The sequence below is a fragment of the Hippoglossus stenolepis genome, chromosome 6 (genome assembly GCF_022539355.2).
Source record: "Hippoglossus stenolepis isolate QCI-W04-F060 chromosome 6, HSTE1.2, whole genome shotgun sequence".
In the NCBI taxonomy this organism is placed as follows: Eukaryota; Metazoa; Chordata; class Actinopteri; order Pleuronectiformes; family Pleuronectidae; genus Hippoglossus; species Hippoglossus stenolepis.
In genome coordinates this window covers 6,091,432-6,114,626 of record NC_061488.1, presented here as the reverse complement: position 1 = coordinate 6,114,626, position 23,195 = coordinate 6,091,432, and the positions used below count along the sequence as shown (strand labels likewise).

At 41.5% G+C, this 23,195-nt stretch overlaps 2 protein-coding genes across 5 annotated transcripts; both read left to right on the top strand.

Annotated features, from left to right (window-relative positions):
* The first annotated feature begins 28 nt into the window (after positions 1-28).
* Positions 29-14,937, top strand: nfascb (neurofascin homolog (chicken) b). 4 transcript variants are annotated; one of them, XM_035158792.2, is made up of 29 exons: positions 29-77; positions 440-531; positions 3,553-3,708; positions 4,620-4,738; positions 4,824-4,929; positions 5,031-5,221; positions 6,014-6,136; positions 6,271-6,489; positions 6,605-6,716; positions 6,825-7,012; positions 7,096-7,227; positions 7,343-7,486; positions 7,774-7,885; positions 7,972-8,135; positions 8,218-8,365; positions 8,669-8,793; positions 8,877-8,978; positions 9,058-9,255; positions 9,533-9,603; positions 9,848-10,070; positions 10,319-10,434; positions 10,762-10,972; positions 11,349-11,471; positions 11,843-12,016; positions 12,111-12,242; positions 12,796-12,865; positions 13,441-13,452; positions 13,639-13,674; positions 13,852-14,937. In XM_035158792.2, the coding sequence occupies exons 4-29, from the start codon at positions 4,663-4,665 to the stop codon at positions 14,081-14,083; spliced, it is 3,540 nt and encodes a 1,179-aa protein (XP_035014683.2). In that variant the 5' UTR covers positions 29-77; positions 440-531; positions 3,553-3,708; positions 4,620-4,662; the 3' UTR covers positions 14,084-14,937. The 4 variants fall into 4 exon arrangements, with proteins under 4 accessions (XP_035014683.2, XP_035014685.2, XP_047196265.1 ...); XM_047340309.1 differs by lacking the exon at positions 29-77 and having other exon boundaries at positions 105-531; XM_035158793.2 differs by lacking the exon at positions 29-77 and having other exon boundaries at positions 105-531; positions 4,615-4,738.
* Positions 14,938-15,213: 276 nt separating this feature from the next.
* Positions 15,214-18,639, top strand: LOC118110756 (acidic mammalian chitinase-like). Its single transcript, XM_035158797.2, has 11 exons — positions 15,214-15,329; positions 15,428-15,454; positions 15,558-15,762; positions 15,838-15,894; positions 15,985-16,150; positions 16,238-16,362; positions 16,439-16,562; positions 17,131-17,313; positions 17,391-17,507; positions 17,596-17,728; positions 17,828-18,639. The coding sequence occupies exons 1-11, from the start codon at positions 15,305-15,307 to the stop codon at positions 18,097-18,099; spliced, it is 1,434 nt and encodes a 477-aa protein (XP_035014688.1). The 5' UTR covers positions 15,214-15,304; the 3' UTR covers positions 18,100-18,639.
* The last annotated feature ends 4,556 nt before the right edge of the window (positions 18,640-23,195 follow it).

Sequence of the window (23,195 nt, the reverse complement as noted above, 5' to 3'; positions counted from 1 at the left end):
AGACTGACTTTGTTCCAGACAGAAACCGCTTTGTGAGGGAGAGTGTGCGTTCGTGCCAGCCAGAGTGAAGACACAAGGTCAGTAACCCGCCCCCTTCCAGCACGCTCACACTCCAACAACATTCAAAAAGACAGAAAGTTTATTTTGTTTCTTTTATGCAAGATGAAGTTCATTGTTTTGCCAGAAAGTTGCCTGATGACATTTTTAATCTAATTCACCAACCTCTGCTTGACACATCAGCTCAGTTTCACTTCACCCTCCCGTCTCAGTGGAGATGACGTTATATTTATGTGTGGATTTCACAATGGATTTATTATAACAGGCTCTCGGCCCTGTTTGCCAAGCGTGTGACCCGAGCTCTCAGGCCCACATGAGCCTCTGTTATCTTATCTCTCATCTGCTCTAAAAATGACGGGGGCACAAATATCACCAAACGCAGACGCTGCAGGAAAAGTGATGCTCTGCTCGGAGACGCAGTGAATCTACGCTGACGCTGGATGAGTGGGAACGAGAGGAACGGGACGTTCAAAGGTAGGAACACAAACGTTCACCATCTCACCCACACTGTGTTACGGCTTGTTAATACACTGCAGGCCTTCCAGCTGATGTTCAAGACGAGCGTGAATGGAAGTCAAGGTCTTCATGATGTCACAGTCTGAGCTGAGAAGTGGGACGGGTCCACAACCGCATCAGCAGATTTATGAGTCAACACACACCTGCCATTGAGATGACTGGCTGGGATTTATATACTTTTTAATGAGGCTGTGTTGTGGGGACAAATGCAGTGTATTTAACTATTATTATGTTTATATTTTTAAGTTTTACATAATTCTGCACATTAATCCTGGGTCTTTGTATTTATAACCACACCAGACACTCAACTGAACTGGTGTCAGTCGATCCAACACTTTGCTTGACTCTGAAATATCTCAACAAGTGTTTTATGACTTATGACATTCATTATCCCCAGAGCCCAAATACTTTGGTTATATATTGTTTCCTTACAGTGGGACTGTGAAGTTGGCATTTGTGTTAAGTTTAATTAATTATTTTGACAACTATCAGATTGAGGCAATGAAACCTGGTTCGGACGCTCATGTTTCCCTCAGGATCAGTAGAAATAACTTTGATGATCCCTTCATATTTTATATAGCCTCACTACTGCTAATCCCAATTAGTGCAACTATCAAATACCTTAAAACCTGATGGCTTTCCCATCAGCCTCAGCTCTACGTTGAGCTTAGTATTATGTAGCGATTGTTAGTACATTTACTCAAGTATTCAAGTATTTTGTATTACTGGTAATTTACTTGCATATTTCCATCTCAAATCTAAAAGGAAAAGGAAAATGTTTTCTTTTTATTGAACTACATTTATTTGATGAATAACTTTGTTGATTCAGATTAACTAGACAAAATATAACAACAAACAAATAAATTAAGAGGTGATATCATCGGATAAGATTTTACTGATCCCATTACCTGTTGCAAGATCATACTGATACACCTGTAACAGATTATTAAATAATTTGTACTTTGATGTATTACTACTTTAAGTAAATGAACTGAGTACTTCTTCCATCACCGGCTAAACTGATGTTAGCATTTTTTGCTCAGACCTTTGCTATAATTGACAGTTTCACAGAGCAGAGTAGAAACCATTCAGTTTTAGTGCAGATCCAGATTGGGGGACAGATCCAGCAATTTTCTTTCACATTGCAAGAAAGAACATTTTCAACCTTTTTGTTGAATTTCCAGATGATTGTGAATCTCTATGAAAAATGTCAGATATATTTTGGGGTCGGTATCGATTTCATTGATTTAAATGCACTGTAGGCTTTTTGTATGCGTCTAAAAACCTGCAACAACCACCAATGTGTAGCTGAGAGACGTAATGTTGTTGCAGCTGGAAGGCTTGTCTTCATTTAAGGGGACTGTTGGGCTGCAGGTATGTGCTCTACTGAATGCTCCTCTAGGTACCAGATGTTTTTGAGTAAATGTTGCTGTAGGTTACTGTCATCTCACCATACAGTCCTGGTGCTTCAATGTGTTAGATATAAAGTTTCAATCGCCTGGTGTCCTGCTCACCAGGAGTTTCTCTCCAGCCTCTTCTCCTGGTCTCCCTGATGCAGTGACGTCACAGTGCAGATGATAGGTGCTCTGGGCCTGAATGGGCAGCTTGTGCGTCCGGACCCTCCCTCCCACGAACCATCTGCTCTTTCCCCAGCCCTGGGCACACACGTGCCAAAGGAGACCCGCGAGCATAGAGACCTTCTTGTCGTCACTGAGCTGGCTCTGTCCGCCTCTCTGCCTCTTCACTGTGCAATCTGGTGCATGGCACTGATCGCTGCTCACTCACCCGGGCCTCGGTCCCATGTCAGGGGAGAAAAGCCCGTTCTGAGAGCCAAGTAGTTCGACATACCCCCTTCTGCTTTTGTTTTCTGTGTGAGACGCGTCAACTTGTATTTCAGACGCTCAGAGCGGATCAGGGCCAGAGGATACAGAGCGTCAGAGCTGTGAGAGTCTTGTTTGTTTACGTCACGACAGCTCTGGTACGGCTCAAGACAAGAAATCCATCCCATATTGATCAGGAATGCACTCACACAAACTTCTCATTTTTAAAACAGCTCTTTCATTCGACTTGTTAATATAAATTTTAAGCTATGCCACCTTATTTTACCCGTGCCTCCCCCCCAACCAGCCTTTTGTTCAGCCCATGTGCTGGCCTGCATATCCGTCCCTGTGTGGATGCCAGGGAGCCCACACAGGTCAGACTGCCGTGAGATGGCTTTTGTCTCACACAAATACAGCTTCTCCTGCGTCTCTGGTTTTGTCTCCAGAATAGAAAACTGCTTCTTCCCCCCCAGTAGGATTCTCTGAGCTGAATGGGAATGACCTTTCCCTCCTCTGAGGATATCCACGTGAATGGCCGAGTGCACAAAAAACCAAACAGTCGGTCACAGAAAAACAGTTTTGTTATTTAAAAGAAATATGCGGAGACAGTTGTCTTTAATGCCGGATATTTCCGTCTTTCAGAGCGACAGAGTCTTGTAACTTGATATTTTTCACATGTAAAATTCATATGAAGGAAACAAACACGTCTTTCATACTATTTCCCAGATCTCTCCCGTCAACAACAATGACAGCCCACAATTTGATGTCATCAAAACCAACAGGAATGCAAATTGCACATAATACGAGTTGTTGTGTGGTTTCATGTGGCCCAACACAGTGTGATGTCTCAGCTCACACTGGACCCTGTCCAAGCAAAGATTATGAGAGAGACAAACCAGGCTGGGGAAAAAATATCATCTGTATTTCTCAGTCAAAACTCGTATGTCGTGTTGTGTGATTGTTGCGGACAAACTTTGTGACTGTGCTCGATGCAAATGGATTGTTGAGAGTTATGAGAGCCCGGTCAGAACAGTGAAGTGTGGTGGGTGAGGTGTAGGTGGTGTGTGATGCCCATTCATTATTCATGAGATGGGTGGGCAGAGCGTAAGTGGCAGCGACTGAAAGAAACTCTATTACTGAAGTGCATCAACTCCTCTAGGGCTCTTGACCTGATATCTAGAGGAGCGGGACATTGATCGATAAACTGCACCAACCAGAATCATTTCCTGGAGGAAAATCGGTGGAATTATCGATGAGCCGCGGACGCCACAGAGATGAGGAGGAGGGAGTCCTGATTTAACTTTGTATGACAGAGGTGAGGATTTTCTTTGTTTCCATCATACGAACATGATTCATGGTTTGTTGCATACAGATTTAAATCATTTTGAAGAGAGAGATCTGATTAAATATCTTTTTGTGTAGACACTTTGGTACAGTTTACTTCTGTTTACTCATGACAGCTGGAGACAGTTTAGTCACCTGATCTTATGTTTGAGCTGAGTGAATATAAACTTATTTGAATTACAAAGTACAAGGTAAAACTTTCCTTTAAAAAACTCCTCTCTGTATGGTGCAATTTAATTGGCTGTTTAAACTTATCAGGAAACGATAATGCCACCTGGACCCCACCAAAATAAAACATATCAAATTACAGCTACACATAAAAAATGTCAGACAGTTAAATTGGAACCAAATACATTTTTAAATATTAGATTCTTGCAGTTGAGCCCTCGGCCGTTTTAAATGATTTGGATTCTTCTTCATAAGTTGAGAATAAATATGACTTGACTACTTTTCACATCCATTCAAATACTATAGTTTTTAGTTACTTTTACTTGAGTACTTTCACTTTTTATTTATACTCTAATACATTGCAGAGGGAAACTACATTTGCTTGGCAGTTATCATTACATTATAAAATGCAATGCATTTTTATATTTTAAATGATTTATACATTAAATTATTAGCAAAGACTCACAAAGCCTGATTTCCCCTCAGACCATTATCTCACCTTTTATTAAGCTTTACTTTAATTTACTTTTACTAGAAAGATCTGCAGACTTTTTTCACCACTGTGAAATGTAAAATGTTTTCAGGTGGACGTCTTGAGAACCATCAGTAAAATCCTTTCAGTAGAATCATTCAGTGTTTTGTCCTGGACTTTAACTCAATGGAACAAACATCTTGTCAGTGTTTTCTTTTTCTCCTCATTTATTCTAAGAACAGGAGAACTGGTGACTGGGAACACTGGAATAAATGAACTGTAAAGATGGGGACACTGGTGGAACCAACGCTGCTGCTGCTGTTCTGGCAGAGTGTTTGGGCTTTGGACGTCCCTCTGGAAAGTAAGTCACTTCACTTTCTAACGAGAGATGTGTAGATTAACCTTCTTTTCTCGGAAATAAAGCCGACATGTTTCTCTGCCTGCAGTCAGACAACCCCCCACCATTATAAAGCAGTCAATGAAGGAGCATATTGTTGACCCTAAAGACACCATGGTCATAGAGTGTGAAGCCAAAGGAAACCCTCATCCAATGTAAGAGCTGACGCGGTTCTTTCTTAAAGCTGACGTCCTTATCTGCAAACCGCTTCTCAGATTTTTCTGTCCCGCTTCCCACTTTCTGCTCACTCATGAAGTTTCTCGTGGAGGCGTAATGGGAAGTACTTCAACGTGGCCCGTGACTCTCAGGCATCAATGCGCAGGCGCTCAGGGACGCTGGACATCTACGCCTGGAACAATCCAGAACAGTATGAGGCAGAGTATCAGTGCATCGCCTCCAATGAGTACGGGTCTGCATACTCCAACAAGATCAGACTGCTACTCTACAGTAAGTTCAGAACTGGGACTGACAGACTTACAGTGACCTTGGTGTGGGCAGTGACTCAGTCCATATGCCACAATGAATATCCTATTAAACAAGATTATTATATGTAGTCAAAATATCTTCTATACTTTAATACATACAAACAAATCAGTGTGATCTTATTGCTTCATGTTTACAGAACCTTCACATCAGAATCCTTGCTATAAAATAAACAAGAAAGAAGTGGACAATGCATAATTATTGAAATGTAAAATCTAAGGCAGGTGATATTCTATACTTTTAGTGCAACTCTTATGTAAACACCAAATCAACAAGACTTGTCCTTTAACCCGTTGGCCTTCTTGACGTCCCCTTTTGAAGCCCTTTAAGCACCTTACTCCAAATAGACTCAAAAGGACTATTGATTGGAGTAATAATGCTGGTTTCCTTTGTAAGGCAACGCTTTGAATGTTAGAACAAGTCTCAATGAGAAATAGATACAGAAGTACAAGGGGTATGAGGCCGGTTATAGAATGAGCCACAAGTTTGCAGCAGTTCTGTGTCAGCAGCTTTATATGGTGATGTGTGGATCCTAAAATGCTTTGCACAAACAGAACCAGGAGATTTTCAGACCAAAACACATCCCATGCATTCCTCGAGTGGACCAGTGTATTTTAAAGAGTTAAAATGATGCACTTAGTTGATTCAATTCAACTTGTGGGTTTCAACCACCGGTTTAAGCTCTCAACATATTTCACACACACTGTCACAAAACAACAAACCTCAGCTTTGCTCAGTGGAGACGTGTTTGTGCAGGAGCTCCTGTGTGGCCGAGGGAGATTCTGGAGCCTCTGGTGGTCAGCGCTGGTTTGCCTCTGGTGTTGTCCTGTGACCCTCCCACTGGCCCCCCCAAACCCGTAACCCACTGGATGTCCAGCTGTAAGTTTCTCTAAAGCTTGTGATCCATGAAGGTTAACTGGGTCATTAAAGTATCTGATCCAAACAGACCAGGCAGAATTCCAACTGCCAGTCCTACAAACTATCTTGAATCTCAACACCATGTCTCATCACAGGCTCATACGCGAGACCTTTCACCTGGCCGATCCAGACGGCGTTCCCCACCATGCAGGCTGTGCGGCAGGACCGCAGGGTTTCCATGGGAGTCAACGGAGACCTATACTTCTCTAACGTCCTGTACAATGACTCAACCACTGATTACTGCTGTAACGCCCGTTTCCCCTACAAGAACGTCATCCAGCAGAAGATGCCCGTGGTTGTTAAAGTGCTGACGAGTGAGTATGATAGTGTGGTCAGTGTGTTCCTCTATTTTCCTGCGTTGTAGGACAGGTTTTGTGACTGTGTGTGTGTGTGTGACTGGTGCGTTGTGGTTGGTTCTCTGCCTCACAGCTCGAACAATGTCCGAGGCTGCCCCCACCTGGCTGTCTCCCACCGGCTCGTCCAGCTCCATACTGGTCCTGCAAGGGGAGGAACTTCTCCTGGAGTGTATCGCTGCAGGAGTGTGAGTGTAGACAAGCCTAATGTTCTCAGTGACAGATTCTGCCCTGTGTTTTTACATGTTGATTAGATGTAAGTCATCCTGTGTAAAGCCTGGTTTGTCATCATCAAGGCCGACTCCTCACATCACCTGGCTCAAGGATGGTGCCGACCTGACGGTCACGCCTCGCATGAAATTAAAGAACTTCAACAAGATGATTCAAATCCAAAAAGCGTCGTTTGAGGACATCGGTGAATACACGTGCACGGCCACCAATAAGATCAGCTACATCGTGCACACAATAACCGTCAGGGTCAAAGGTGAGACACACCCTCAGAGAGATGCAGTTCTTTGTTTTCTTACCGCACGATAACGTTCAAACTACTATACTTGCATTTGAAAGCGGCTCCATTCTGGTTGGAGAAGCCCAGTGATTTGGTGTTGGCTCCTGAGGAAAATGGACGATTGGTATGTCGCACTGATGGGGCCCCTCGTCCCTCAGTCACCTGGTTAGTCAACGGGGAACCAATTGAAAGTGAGTTTTTAGAGGTCATCAAAAAAATCTGAATGGTATTAATGCTGATGATTTTTTACTTCATGTGCGCATGTGTGTGTGTGTGTGTGTGTGTGTGTGTTTTTATTTTTTCCAGATGAGGTACCTCAGCCGAACAGACAAGTGTCAGGAGACATATTGAGCTTCCGCAGTGTGACGGCTGCAAACACTGCTGTCTACCAGTGCAATGCTTCAAACCAGTATGGATACTTACTGGCCAATGCTTTTGTCAACGTGCTACGTAAGTTACTGCTCTGTCCGTTGTGACATTTACATTTTACAACATACAGTCATGAGTTGTGGAAGATTTGAATGGTTCCTCAAGGGGATGGCTAAAGAAATCACTGTATAAATTAGGTTTATTTTAGGGACTCTAGACTCAATCCTCAAAGTCATAATAAGATTTATTAATAATGAATTGAAGATGTTGCTGTTGTTATTCAGTTTTGTTTTGTAAAACACCAAAACACAACACACATGATCTCAAATCTTTACGTTATAAGATCGAGACCTCATCATTTCCTCCAGATGCAACACCACGAATCCTCGCGCCGAAGAATGAACTCATCAAGGTGATAGAGGGAAGTCGCGCTTTCTTAGATTGCCGCTACTTCGGTTCTCCAGTACCTGAATTACGATGGTGAGAACAAGATGACGTTTACAACTAAAGAGTGAGTTCACAGTGTGTCTATATACTGTAAGTTTATGGGTCTGTTCACACAACAGGTCTAAATATGGACAGGGGAATCTGGAGGGAAATCGCTTTAAGACCCACGGTAACGGGACCTTGGAGATCAAACATATCCGGATAGAGGACCAGGGAACGTACCTGTGTGTCGTCAGCAACATCGCAGGACGAGATGAAAGTCAAGTCCGGATAGAGGTCAAAGGTTAGCATCACATTGTTTCCCTCGTTACTCTTTTGAATTATGAATACAACTTTACACGGATACACCTTTCGGTTCTTCTCAGAGCCCACATTGATTGTTACGAGACCACAGAGTATGAAAGTGATCCGTGGAAGCGACGTGCGGTTCGAGTGTGGGGTGAAAGCAGATAGCAGCACTCCTGTCACAACCAGCTGGATGAAAGACAAAAAGCTGCTCAGTCTCGGCTGGAGGTGAGTGAGTCCTTTCTCAAATGTCAGTCCCCTAAATATGCCCCATTGTTGTGTTATAAAGATCCATTCATTATTCCCTCGGAAATCAGTGAAAAGAATCTTGGATTGGCCGCTTTGTCCAGATCCGTGCTCCAATTCAATTGGTTTCCTGACACAAGTCCCATCTTTCCACCGAGTTTCATGGAAATCTGTTTAGCTGCTTTTGTCCTTGGTAAAATAAATAAATCACATAGAGTCAAATACATATATATGCTTTCACTACATCTCACCTTGTTTTACTCACTGAAACTCGGTGCCCCTCAGAATCTCCCTGGACGAATCAAATCTGGTCATCACGAATGTGAACCGAGGTGATGAGGGTGATTACACCTGTGTCATCAAGAGTGAGCTGGACCAGAAAACTGCCTCAGCACGCCTGATGGTGATGGGTAGGACACGTGTAAATCAGGTGATATTTGACCATATACAGTGTGTTGGGCTTTTTAATTGTTCATGCTTTTTTTGTGTGTAGACCGTCCTGATCCTCCCACTAGTCTGGAGTTGTCTGATCCATTTGAGCGCAGCGTCAGACTCAGCTGGGTTCCTGGGGACAGTAACCACAACCCAGTCACAGGTAGGGGCCGCAAAACTTAATATACCCACAGAAATAAAAACAGTGTTTTTAAGAGAACGTGTTTATTGGTCTTTTACAGAGTACTTAGTGCAGTACGACGATGATGACTGGTTACCAGGGAAGTGGAAAAACCTGTCGACATACCCCGGAAACCTCAACTCCGTCATTCTGCATCTGGCACCTTTCACCTACTACGAGTTCAGGGCCATCGCTATAAATGAAATCGGAGGGAGTCGCCCCAGTCGTCCGTCGAAACGCTTCCAGAGCAGCGGTGCACGTGGGTTTGAGGCTCCTGATACACTTTTGTTGTCAGAGATAATTCACTGTAAGCTAGGAAACAGAGATATGTCTATATGTTTATATATTTGGGGAAATATGCAGATTTGGACAGAGCAAGGTTCGATGTTTCTGTTGTAAGCCAAGGCTCCTGGACATAGTCTTTTATTTATCGTACAGACGTGAGAGTGGTATTGATCTTCTCATCCCCTCATCCTCTCGGCATGATTAAGCCTTTTTCACCATATACTAACTATTTGTGTTTTTATTCTGCACAGCCCCAGATGTCATCCCGAAGAATTTGAAGGGTGTGGGTACATGGAGGAACAACATGGCGATCAGCTGGGAGGTAAGAGGAACTGAACCCATGAAACCCATCTGTGTGGTGTTCTGGCCTCCTCCCACAGTCTGAAGCACACTGGGGTTACGTTAAATGGAGACTCTGAATTGACCATGGGTGTGAATGTGAGGGTGATTGGCTCCAGCTTCCCCTTCCGTGACCTTTAAAAACATAAGCAGATGGATGGATGGATATTTAGATTTCTTCTGTAATAAAAACAAATACCGCTGCTTCCTGTGAACCCCTCTTTCAGCCTCTGGCCTACAGAGAGTGGAACGGGCCTCACCTCAAGTACCTGGTGTGGTGGAGGAGGAGGGATTCCCGAGAGGAGTGGAAGAACGCCACCACCAAATGGCTGAAATACTACATCTATGATGCAGATACCTTCACTCCCTATGACCTCAAGGTCCAGGCCGTCAATGACTTTGGGCTGGGCCCCGAGTCTCCTGTCGTCACTGGTTACTCTGGGGAAGACCGTAAGTGTCAGTGCATGCTCTGAATCATATGGTAATAGAGAAACATTTACCTTGAGACCACTTGTTTTTAAAACACTCACATCTTCAGGGTAGGTGTTTTCAATCGCTGTTAGTGATCTTTCCTATCTTATCCTATAGGGGTGGATAAATTAAAAGTTCTGAAAACACAAACAAAAAAACACCATCTGTTGACAATATGTGGCTGTAAAAAAAAAAAAAACTGGATGTTTTTGCCTGTTTTCCTGTAGGTCCCATAACTGCGCCCCTGAACCTGAGAGTGTCCGACATCGAGAGCACTCAGGTGACTGTGCACTGGGACCAGGTCACAAGGAACGTTATTATGGGAGAGCTGAAGGAATACAAGGTATGTGAATTCAATCTGGGATCATGGACTCGGCTTAGGAGGTGTGATTTATTACCTATACTCCAGCCGACCACCAGGGGGCAATCCAGACATTTTGGCTTCTCTTTTGGGAGCTTTCCTGTCGTTTTTGCACAGTGAGAGAGGAGTCATCCATCTCTAAACATCTATATACAGCCTCTGATTACAACATAAAGTTTTTCCAAGTAGCATTGTTACAGATCGTGGTATTCAAACTTTTCTAGAACAAATGTGGAATATAAGTAATAATATAATAATATAAATAATATAAGAGTTTAAATACTGAGCGTGATGCTTGTCCCCTCTCAGGTTTACTACTGGAGGGACAGCAGCCAGCTGAGGTGGCTGCGAGTGAACAGGGCGATGAAGTCGAAAGCGTTTCCAGACAATGATCCGGAGCCGTCGGGGGTCGTCCCCGGACTCCTCCCCTACAGCAACTACAAGATGTTCATAGTGGTGGCAAACAATCGCTATGAAGGGCCGCCCAGTAATAACATACTCTTCTCAACACCTGAAGGAGGTAAGAAAAGTTTGTGATATAGTCAAGTTTATTTATAAAGCACATTTAAGTGCTGTACCATGGAAACATAAATAAAATAAAGTAAAATTAAATTGCAGGCTTTTCATTTAACCATAAATATATGTACAGAAGAAGAGCACTTTAAGTACAAAAAGAGATAGATCCATTTCAAACCTTGTTAAGTGTCACTTCTCACAACCAATACATCCACTAGAGGGCAATGCAGAGTCAAGAGTTGTATACTACCACTTAGGAAAAAGGCCAAAAAGTGGCAATATTGTAAACATTATTCACCATTTGCTCCACGAGCAAATGGTGAATAATGTTTGTTTCCAAATCTCACGTTAATCGTCTCCTGCTGTGTTTTCGTCTGTAGTACCATCTGCTCCCAGTTCCTTCAGGATCCAACAGCGACATCTGGACAGTATTTACGTGGACTGGGACCTGCCAGCGGAACCCAACGGTGTCATCACTGGGTATTCCCTCAAGTACCAGACAGGTACACCAACCCAATACCTGGAACACACTCAAATACCTCGAGGGATTTCCCTGTCTTCATAGACCTTAATGAAGAGTTCTGCAGTCTTCCTCACACAGCACAGGTTAAATAACAGAAAATGTAATGGTTTAATTCACCAAAGCTGGCAAAGTTTTTTCTCATGAAACCTAAGTCAGCATAACACATAATAGCACAGTTGAATATGCACTCAGAGACCAATGTACCATTGAAGTGTGTTCTCCAGAGGGTAATGAACGCTTGTGTATGCACTGCACTGAGCAGGTGAGGTACTTAATGGCTCAGTTGTGTGCACTCGAGCAGCATCAAGTGTTCTCCCAGCTCACAGTAGCAAACTTCTTCTCCGGCCCCAGTGAATGCCACCAGGGGAGAGGAGCTGCATGTCGAGGAGTTCACTCCAAACGTAACAAGCTTCTCCGTCCGCCGATTCGACCGCTACACTCGATACAGGTTCTCTGTGGCGGCGCGAACTCACCTCGGAATAGGGGAATGGCACACGGAGGAGTCACCGCACTACACCACGGAAAGTAATATACTCAACGCATCGTTTTCTACCAAATGAACAGAATGATGTTGATTTTTGCTGATGTGTATATTAATCTGTTTACGTGTGTGTCTCAGCGTATGCTCAGGACCAGGTGGACATCACCACTCAGGGCTGGTTCATCGGGACAATGTGCGCTGTGGCTCTCATCGTGCTCATACTTCTCATAGTCTGCTTCATCAAGAGGAGCCGAGGGGGGAAATATCCAGGTACACTGGTGGTTCATGGCCTGAAGAGCAAAGGACTAGTTGATAAATCAATTTATCGATTGACGGAACATAAATATGATAGCATTTTGATAATAAGTAAATATATCAAAGTCTATTTTTATGCCTCCGCCCAGAGTCAGACAGTGGCCAGGAGCATTATGTCTTTGGGTTGTCTGTCCGTCCGTCCAAACAGATGTCAAGATTGGCTTGATGGAAACGTTCAGTTGGACTCAAGCATGAACTGATTTGAGTTTGTTGTTGTCTCCTTGACTATGATATCTCATCAGGGAATTTCTATTTTTGATTTTGGCCAATTGTCACCTGGACTCAACGATTAAATGTCTCAGGGTGGTAATTTTAGTTTTAGCTATTATTCCAGTTTCCTAACAAATGAAAATATTACTTTCCTTGTTTTCAGATGATTGTAAAACTCTAAACAAGACAAAAACATTATGCTTAAAAGTGTCACATTGGACCAAACCATTAAAAATTAAAATAATCACAAATATCACCGGTGTTTCTCTCATAACAAGGTGGCTTGTTTTAATTTCAGTACGAGAAAAGAAGGACATTTCACTGGAGCTGGTGGATGACAAAGACCAAGAGGGATCATTCGATTATCGGTAAGAAATACAGGAAAGAGCTGGTGGAAAAGAAACGAAAGAAAGAAACAACAATACACATTCTGTATGAAATCGTGCTTTTTGTTTTCAAGTTGTCAGTTCATAATATCAGTTTTCAAAATGTTACAAATGATGCTCTCGTGAAGATATAATTGTACAGTAACAAATACACTGGCCATTGATTTCCTTTGAAGATGTGCATTAGCATTCTCCTTGGTGAATTAAAGCTGCTCTGTGGAGTTATCATATAAAATAAATATACATTTCTAAGTTTATAAGTCGTGTTATGAATCAAAACACTTCCTGTTTTATCGAAATTGCTCCATAAAGCTACTACTGGTCAAAACCTCCACAGGATACCTTTAATGGTGATGAAGTTTCAGCTCGATGCTGCATGGGTACAAACCCAATAACAGTATTTATGCCCGTATTTATAATAACTCTTTGATCATACTTACATTAATGTCTGTTTTTTTCTGTGTGTGTTTGTATTTATCCTTTACCTTTTCTACCTAAACCCCCCACTCCCCCAAAACACCTCAACCCTGTTCTTTTTCGCACTGAACCACTGAAAGGTCTCTTGAAAGGTATGAAAAGACTAAATGTTGACACGACTGACAGTTCAACTTCACAATCCTGAACAGATGCTAAATAGATGATGCAGCCTTTGTAAATAGCAGATTAAATATTAAATATGACATTTTATCATATTGTGAATGTATGATGAATGAAGTGTGATCCCTCCTCTCTTACAACGATCTTTTGTATCGTAGGATTGCTCGTGTCTCCACTCTGCCCTACCCTCGGAGGTACGTACATTTATATTGTGAAGCACTGCCAAGTAAAACTGATTGATAGGAAGGAAATAAATGTATACTTCACTTCATACTTCACATGTTGAGTTTTAAGCATCTTTTCTGTTTTCTTGCATGGTCAAAACGCACCTCTGACATCGAGCTTTTATTTTGTTTGCCATTATTTTGCAGGGAGGAAGAGAGAGGGCTTCAGAGAGGCCAGCTGTCCATAGAGACAATGATGAAGCCATCAGAGAGTGACGACAGTCTGGTGGACTATGGAGATGGAGGAGAGATACCGTTCAACGAGGACGGCTCCTTCATCGGCCAGTACACAGGAACCAGGAGAGACGTCAGGGAGCTGGAATTCGGTGGAGGCCTTGAGCTTCACTCTCCGATGAACACCATCTACTCCCTGGCATGAAACTCATCATCTCATGCATTCGGTTTGTGTCCGTTCAGCCTCCACCGTGAACTAAGAACCCGGAGGAACGGCTGGTGCTCGTGGTTTGTCTGCAGATGTGAACGGCTGGAGACCGGAGCTGTTACACCGTCATGCATCAGAAGAAGAAAACAGTGGAAAGTTGAGACAATGATTCTAGAGAGATGCTTAATCATCTGGTGAAAAGGAAGCTTTGCCTTTTCTTTTGTAAATACAAAATATCCTGTTTATGCACAGACCGACGCCCACGATGAATTATGGAGCGACACTGGCTGCACATCAGAAGAGACAGAAGTGGATCAGTTTATCATGTTGATAAAAGCAGTTGCAAGGACCCACTTAACTACTGTTACTGCAGCTTTCCTGAGTCTGCTACTTATTCGAATAATTAGTAATAGTGAGATTTGTGTTACTTTTATTTTGAAGCTGATTGTCTCCCTTCCCAGATAGCACACAGATGTGGGCCACTTCAGGCACTTCTGGACTTCCTGTTTGTAAAATAGTAAATGGGGCCCAAGTATCCCAAAACAAATGTGGGCCTTTTCTGGCAAACATGCAATGCTCTAGGCAAGGTGTAATCTGGAGGTGAACCTAAAGCGGCACATGTGATAAATGGTGAATGTGGCCTAAATGGCACAAAACTAATTCAGGGTCGCCTGTAGTATTGCTATGACTGTACTTGTGGCCCAGATCAGCAAACAGGAGCAGGTGCCTGAAGTTGCTCATATTTCACTCATAAATAAAGAATATAAATCCTTCTGTAACAGCTTTTGTTGATTTGACTCCTAACACAGTTATGCCCTAATGTAAATAAAGAAATATTTATTTCTACCTTATTCTTCATGACTCTGAATGTTGATTTATTTTGTTTCTGTGTCTTTACTTGAAGGGGGTAACCAGAAACATGAAGATTGTAAAAACTGCCCACTCTATGGACTCTGTACCCGTTGAGTAAGAACTAATCGGTCAATAATCTGAACCACAAACATTCTCTCATGCACAGGTTTTCTTTGGGAGGTTAAAGGTCAAATAATCTGTTATTTGACTGACCTTTAGGACTCAACAGTTGTGTGTACTAAACCTCTGTTGTGACACAATGTGTTTGTGGTTAACGATTATCGTGGTGTGTGTAGATTTCACCAGCAAAACAAATTCAGTCAGTGTTCATTTTCGACTGCAAGAGCTCGGCCGAGCACGTTCACCATGAACAAGCTGATTCTACTTGCAGGTAAGCTGCCAATAAAAACCTACAAGATTGTTTTCTTGAATTGTTTTCTTGTCTTTTTTTTACGCAATATTAATGGACTAACTCTTTCTCTTTAAAAGGTCTCTGTCTTTCCCTTGGCAGTTTGGGTGAGTTCATGAATTAATCAGTGGTAAATGCCAGCAATAGTTTTTAATAATGAAATATTCGGAATGAAATAATAAAGAATGAATTTCTTTCTCATATGATAAGTGTCATCTGCCAGACTGGTGTGTTATTTCACGAACTGGTCCCAGTACAGACCCGGCAATGGGAAGTTTATGCCGTCCGATGTTGATCCAAACCTGTGCACCCACCTGATCTATGCCTTTTCTGGTATTAATGGGGCAAATGAGTTAGTCACCCTAGAATGGAATGATGAGGCACTCTATAAATCATTTAATGGACTCAAACAGAGGTCAGTCCGAAGTTCTCTGACATATTTTGTTGTCAAATCAATATTCCTTCACACTAAATTTTAACTTTCCCACAGGAATCCAACTCTTAAAACACTGTTGGCAGTTGGCGGCTGGAACTTTGGAACGCAAAAGTGAGATGATTTGCTTAAAACAAATCAATGAAGATCAATATATGTTTTATAATGTATTCTTCACCTTTCCATTTCCAAAATGCTGCCCAGATTCACAACCATGGTGTCAACTCAAGCAAACAGAAATACATTCATCCAGTCCTCTATCAAACTACTGAGAAAGTATGGTTTTGATGGATTGGACCTGGACTGGGAATACCCCGCTTCGAGAGGAAGTCCTCTCGAGGACCGGCAGAGATTCACTTTGTTATGCAAGGTCAGATCCAGAATTACTGTGCAGAAGTTCAGCTGATGTTTCCCATGAAGCACGACGTGACTATGACGACTGGTGACTTGCTTTCAGGAACTCCTGGAGGCCTACGAGGCCGAGAGGACAGCGGCCGGCAAACCCAGATTACTTATCTCTGCTGCTGTGCCTGCTGGGAAAGGAACCATCGATGCTGGCTACGAAATTGCAGAGTTGGCAAAGTACACCAAAATGTTCCTCTGCACATTATGATCAGCTGCCATCATGTTTGAGTGAATCTCACTTGCATTTCATCAGGTACCTGGATTTTATCAATGTGATGACCTACGATTTTCACGGCACCTCGGAAAGTGTGACGGGACATAACAGCCCGTTGTTCAAAGGGTCCCATGACACAGGGGACCATGTTTACTTAAATACTGTGAGTACACAGATTCATGTTCAGCTACTTCATGAATGCAAACATTTATTTATTATTATTATTATTATTATTATTATTATCTGAGTAGGTTTTTACATCTGCCTGTTTTTATGTGTATTGCCAATTTGTGTAGTTAAAAAAAAACTGAGGAAATTTTAAATATTGTAACAACAAAAAAAAGGTTGTCTGGTCGGTGGAAAAGTTGGTGCATTGATTAACTCAGATTGGAAACAGTTTTAGCAAAATAATCCAGATGTGCATGAAGCATGTGATTTAAGGTTTCTGCTCACCTGGAGAGATTAAGAATAGCAATAACATCAGATCTCAAAACCCACTGGATATCGTGTGTCAACACATTAGCTTCTGGGGGCAACAGCCAATATTTTGTGACAGTAAATATAGCGGCCAATTGTACCTTCTCCTTTGCATTGGTCTGTCTCAATAAGCCCGGCTCTTTAAATTCACATAACAGGAAACACTTGCAGATTCTCTGGAAATATGGTTAAAATTTGCACAAAATTTGGATGAAAACTTGATTTCTGTCCGTCTCTTTTCATTTACATTTCAGGACTTTGCCATGAGGTACTGGCGGGACAAGGGAACACCTGTGGAAAAGCTCAATATGGGATTTGCCACATATGGGCGAACATTCCGACTGTCGTCTCAGTCCAGTGCGGTCGGAGCACCGACCAGTGGTCCCGCAGCTGCTGGTACTTTCACGAGGGAGGCTGGCTTCTGGTCCTATTATGAGGTGCAACTGGCAGCTTTATTTAGTCATTGAACTTAACTCTCAGAGAGTAGGTATTTAGAATTTAACTCTCTTTTCAGATTTGCACTTTTCTTCAAGGGGCGTCTGTCCAGTTGATTGAGGACCAGAAAGTTCCCTATGCCATTAAAAACAATGAGTGGGTCGGATATGACAACAAAGAAAGTTTTGAGACTAAGGTAGTTTTCTTCTTCGAGGTCACGTTACAGACAGACAATGTTTGAATAGATTTGTTTTGCTTGAATGTTTCTGTTGTTACTCATCTAGGTTCGTTACCTAAAAGACAACAGGTTTGGAGGAGCCTTTGTCTGGGCTCTGGATCTGGACGACTTTCATGGACAGTTCTGTCGACAAGGAAACTACACCCTCATCAATTATCTTCGTTCTCTTTTGGCCTCAGGTAAACATAACATTACAAGCTAAACTGTTTCCTTTCATATGCATCAACAATAAAGTCCTAGACCAGCAGACAATGAATGACATATCGTTATTTCTGCAGATCTTCCTCCCCTTCCCGCCACAGAAACGCCTCAGACTCAAGTGACTCCAACCAAAGACCCTCCATACGTTACCCCTCATCCCAGACCCACAATCCCCACATCACCCACAACTCGAGACAACAACTTCTGTGCTACAAAGCCCGCAGGGAATTATGCCAAACCTGATGCCCCAGGTTCTTTTTACAATTGTGCCAACAGCATCACTTGGATCCAAAACTGCCCCGCTAATTTAGTCTTCCGCGAGAGCTGCAAATGTTGTGATTGGCCCTAAAAGCTTCAACATTCATTTCACATGCCGTCATTATTAATAGTGAGGTTTTAAAAAAAATCACGACATACAATTTCGTGTTTTGTGTGGTGTAAAATTGTAGTATACAGAAATTTACAGTATACTCAGTAAACAATGGGTGCACTATATAGGGCATAAGAAATGTCACTAACCTTCGGACAGCACTACAAATTGTGAGAGATTTTTATGTCAGTCAATAGCAATAATTATATTTTAATAAGAATTTATAATTATTTGGTTTTGTCATTATCTCCTCTTACTCTGGTTGTTTTTCAAATGAGCTTTATAGATAAACTTGATTTGATTTACTGATCCTGGCACGACGCCGGACGAGCACCTGACATCTAAAGAGGCTGTAATGTTCTAGCTCAGTCAGCAGGTAGAGCACTGGGATCTGTTCTGAACACAGTTACAACACAATGTTGAAATCTACATTTACAATTCATGTGTGTGTCCTGTACCTGAATTCACTTCTGGTGTTTGTAGTTTCTGTCGACATAAAAGTTCACTGTTCAGCATGGAGATACTCTTTGATACTCTTTTTGTCTCTTTTGGGATTCCATACCTTTATTTCAGTCCCGTTCTCAAATTATGTGGAGGGGCGGGGCATGACCCAAAGAAGAACTGATTTGATTTCGACCTACATTTGGATCCAAGATTGCTTTTGTTTTTCAACATTCAATTCATAGATCTTGATGGAAAAAAATCAGGCATGTTAAGGGGACTGTTGAGTGTGAGCAATCTGGTGCAGATCTAGTGGATTTTAATTTGGTTCCATAAAGTGATTGTTGTGCTTGGCAGTAGTTTGCTCTTCCCTGAGTGCTGTTCTAGTTCATTGTGCAGCTCAGTCTCGGGTGTTTGCTCACAGGTGAGTGTGGAAGCAGCCCACAGTGGGATGACAACACTAGGATATATACGCCCATTTTTATTGTATGATTATGATTATGATTATTATAATAATTGATTCTTATTAATAATAAAATACTAAGCTCTGAACAAACAGTTATTACATTACATGTCATTTAGCTGACGCTTTTATCCAAAGCGACTTACAATTAGTGCATTCAACATCTATGAGGGGCCATTTCTGGGGTTCAGCATCTTGCCCAAGGGCACTTCGGCTTGAGCTGTGATTCGAGCTGTCGACCTCCTGGTTGGAGGACAGCTGCGCCAACATTTTGTGAGTTAATTCTTCCACCAAATTTCATGGTCGTCCGTCCAGGAGTTTTTGCGTAATCCCGCTAACTAACAGACGAATAAACGTAGATGGAAACATAACTTACTCAGCAGAGGTGCATATTTCTACCTGCTCTAGATGCCTCTTCACCTGGTGGCCCTATAGCTGAGGGCCGTGCCCTGGCCTAATTACTGGGTCTGATGCACTTAGAAAATACCAAAGATGTTACTTAACTTCAGAAGCTGTTCTACCGGTTCTGCCGGTAGCCTGAAATATGAAAGTAGACTCTATTATTAACTTAGTCATCACTACTGTTCTCACTCTGATGTCCTCGCTCTCTTTGCGATTTAATGACAAGGCGGTATCGTTCCAGCTTAATTAACTAGCATTTTAATTAGAAGAAGGAATGCCATAAACACCTCAGCACATGTCCTGAATCGCACCCAGTGAGCAATGACCTCAAGAGAGAATGGCATGTTTATTTTTCCTCTGTATCACACATGCTACACCCATGATACACTTTCCCCTGTTAACCACACATGTGTTGAATATTCACGCAATATTCAACACATGTGCTCAGGAGAGTCAAACATAATTTCACTTGGTTCTGAGCAATCCAGCAGGACTCTGCTTGGGTCGTCTGATCTGTGATCTTTTCTCCTTTCTTCGCTGGCGAGGGACGTGAGGGGTATAAAGGGAAGGAGAAGGGGGGGAGGAGGGTGTCAGGGTCAAGGGGTCGGGTGAAAAATTTTATTGATGAATATATTTAAACTAGTTTTCAGGGGTTTTCATGGGGTTGCACTCCAAGATTATTAATGTTTAATTATTTAATTAATAATAATACATTTTTTAATGATACCCAATGCTTGAACATTTAATTGAAGAGACCTTTATTGTCAGGTACAAGGAAATTTTGTGCAGAACAAGCCTAATTAGGTAATACTCATAAATTGAGAGTTTTAAGAGTGAAATAAAATCACTCATGGATACGATAAAAATGTAAATCTAAATGTAGAAATATGTTTATAATAGAATGTGAGATGGTGACAGTACAGATAATATTAAAATTGTAGTAATTGCCTTGGATTTGTCTATGTCTACACATTCAATTCAGTACATCACACAAGTCCACTAGGTTCTCATTGATCCAGTTAAAATAGGATAAAAAATGTAAAAATAAATGAAAATATATTTAAACAAGGAATTGAGATAGAGACAGTATAGACGATATCAAAATTAGTTATGATTTAAGGTTATTTAATATGACGACCATGGCATGATCATGGAAGCACTGGAATTGTTAAAAAATAGAGTGCCTTGGATTTCTTCTTCACGGGTCCCATCCAAAAAGCACCTCAAACTAATTCAAGTGAGTCCACTAAGTTCTCCTGAACAAACATGTTGGAAGATTGTTTAACCTGAAAGTGCAAAGATTAAAGATGATTTCTCTTTCTTTTCACTGCACATGTGTGTGACTGTGCTCTGAAGCAGGAGGAAGAGGGAGGAGCTCTGACGGAGGGAGCGTAGTCTCATAATTTTCTCATAAAAGTCTTTTTGACGCATCTGTTTTGTTTTTAGTTTTTTTAACTTGGGACGCTGTATAATTAAATAGCCTCCAGTATGAGTCATTGTTAATTTGTGTTATAAGATATGTATGTGTATCTATCCATCTCCCAGCTGCTCATCTACAGCAGTGTATCTCATGAATAAGATGATAGCATCACAGAGGCCTTAAAAACTTTAATATTTCTCTATAGCATTGAATATTCATGAAAATCGGTGAAAGAAACTGAGAAGTTTGAATTGTTTCTTATTAAGAGTTTATCTGCTCCCAACAACCCATGAACTGGCCTTGTATTGTGTTTTAAATGTTCTTATTGTTGTTACAATATATGTACATAGACTTATGTAGTGTCTCATTTTTTGGATGGTCGGATCGTCGGATGGTTGGTTGGTTGGTTGGTTGGTCGGATGGTTGGTTGGTTAGATGGTTGATTAGTTTGTTGATTTGTTGGTTGAATGGTTGGATATTGCATAAACTATACCCTTCGGATCATCCTGAAACTTGGTGGAAGTAGTGGTATGGGTCAGGGAAGATCCCATAAAATATTGGTGCGAATCCAGATTAGGATAAACAGACCAGGACTTTTTTTCTTTCTTCAACAATGTGAGATAGAAGCGTTTCACAGATTTCCGAGGGAACAATTCATGTATCTGAGGGAATGAGTGAGTGTGTGAAATTTGGTGCAGCTTGATTGAATTTAAGGGAACTGTTGGACCTTTGCAGAGGTATGCTCTCTGCTTAGTGCCATTCAAGTTGAAGCCGTGTTTATAGATCATTTAATTAACCATGCTACAGAGCATAGCAGCCATCTTATTACGTGATGAATTTACAGAGAACTGTACAGGGAAAACATCAAACGCAGCATTCATTTTGTCAGTAGAGTAACACGTCACGCACTGGCCTGGTTTAAAAGACTACACGCCTTCACATGACTGAGGTTTTTAATTCAGTGTCTGAGGAGGTCCTGACAGCGTTTGATCAACAAGGCGTCTTTCCCACAGCATTTAAGACGTCACCTGTAAAGGCTATTTTAAAAGAAAGTTGCCTTTATGTGGTATATTTCTATACCACACTTCTATACCAGTACTTTACTTTACCAGTATATATGAATCACATAATACATTATATTTGTACTTGTTTTGTGTCTCTGCCATGTGTCTCTGCCATGTGTCTGTTGTTGTAATTTTGACCTTTGATATTTTTAATATAGTTTTAATAGTGTGTTTTTAATTATTAGTTTCAACGATGACATTAAATAGTTGCTTATGTGTTTCCTTCCTCCTGACTGACTCAATATACATTATTACCTCCGGCTACAAGGTTGTGTTGTCTTTTTTAGCAAAACTACAGATTACCACGGAAGTTATTTTCACTTTATTAACACTAGAGCACTGAAGGGCACTTTTAAACATTTATGTTGATTTCTCAAGAATTAATTAATGGATCTTAATGAAAAAGTAAGACATGTTCAGGAGACTGATATTTATGAGTGTGCGCAATTTGATGCAGAACCAAGTAAAACTGTGGATCCAATGAATTTCAATGTGGTTTCATAAGGGGACTGTTGGTGAAGGTATGAGCCAGAACCACTCTCTGCATTAGAAGATGAACTACTCTGCAATATAAAAGGCATTAAGGTTGGAAAGAGCCTGCACTCAATACTGTTTTTTGTCGAATCCCTTGTTTAGCCTACCTTGGGCACATTGGAAGAATTTTAAAGAGAGTATCTGAGACTAAAATGCTCAATTAAGCTTTTTTGTTCAAAATAGGCACAAAGTGAAATAACACCCTGATCAACATGACAACTAAAAAATATGCTTCTAAATGTTTTCAGCATTCAGTGTCAACATCAGTTTCAATACATATTTGGTCCATGCTGTTTTCACTGTTGCAAATTAGCTGCAAACTAATGTAATTCCCATGAGACAGGGCTAGTGTGCTGGGAATTGATCTGAACCCCTCAACAAATAGCACAAACGATGAGAGGTTTAAGTAGAATGTATTGAATATAAAATATGGAGACAATCTTACCACGAGTCAGTCTCGGGTCTCGTTGAACAAAGGTTCCAGATTCCATATGAAGCATTTTTTTAAGTCTAATACTTTAAACCGATTGGTCCCTGATCACACTGATTCATCTGCTGCTACCTGGTCCTATACATATATTCATCTTTCACCTGAGCTGTACATAATACCTCAATGCACTCCGATAACTTTAATCAGTCAGTATTTATCCACGTTCCTAGTTTTTACAGTCGTTATCCTTTTGACCGTCCTTTCAGTCATATTCACGACTCTTATCCATAGATCATTGTGATATAACTTGTGTCTCAAACA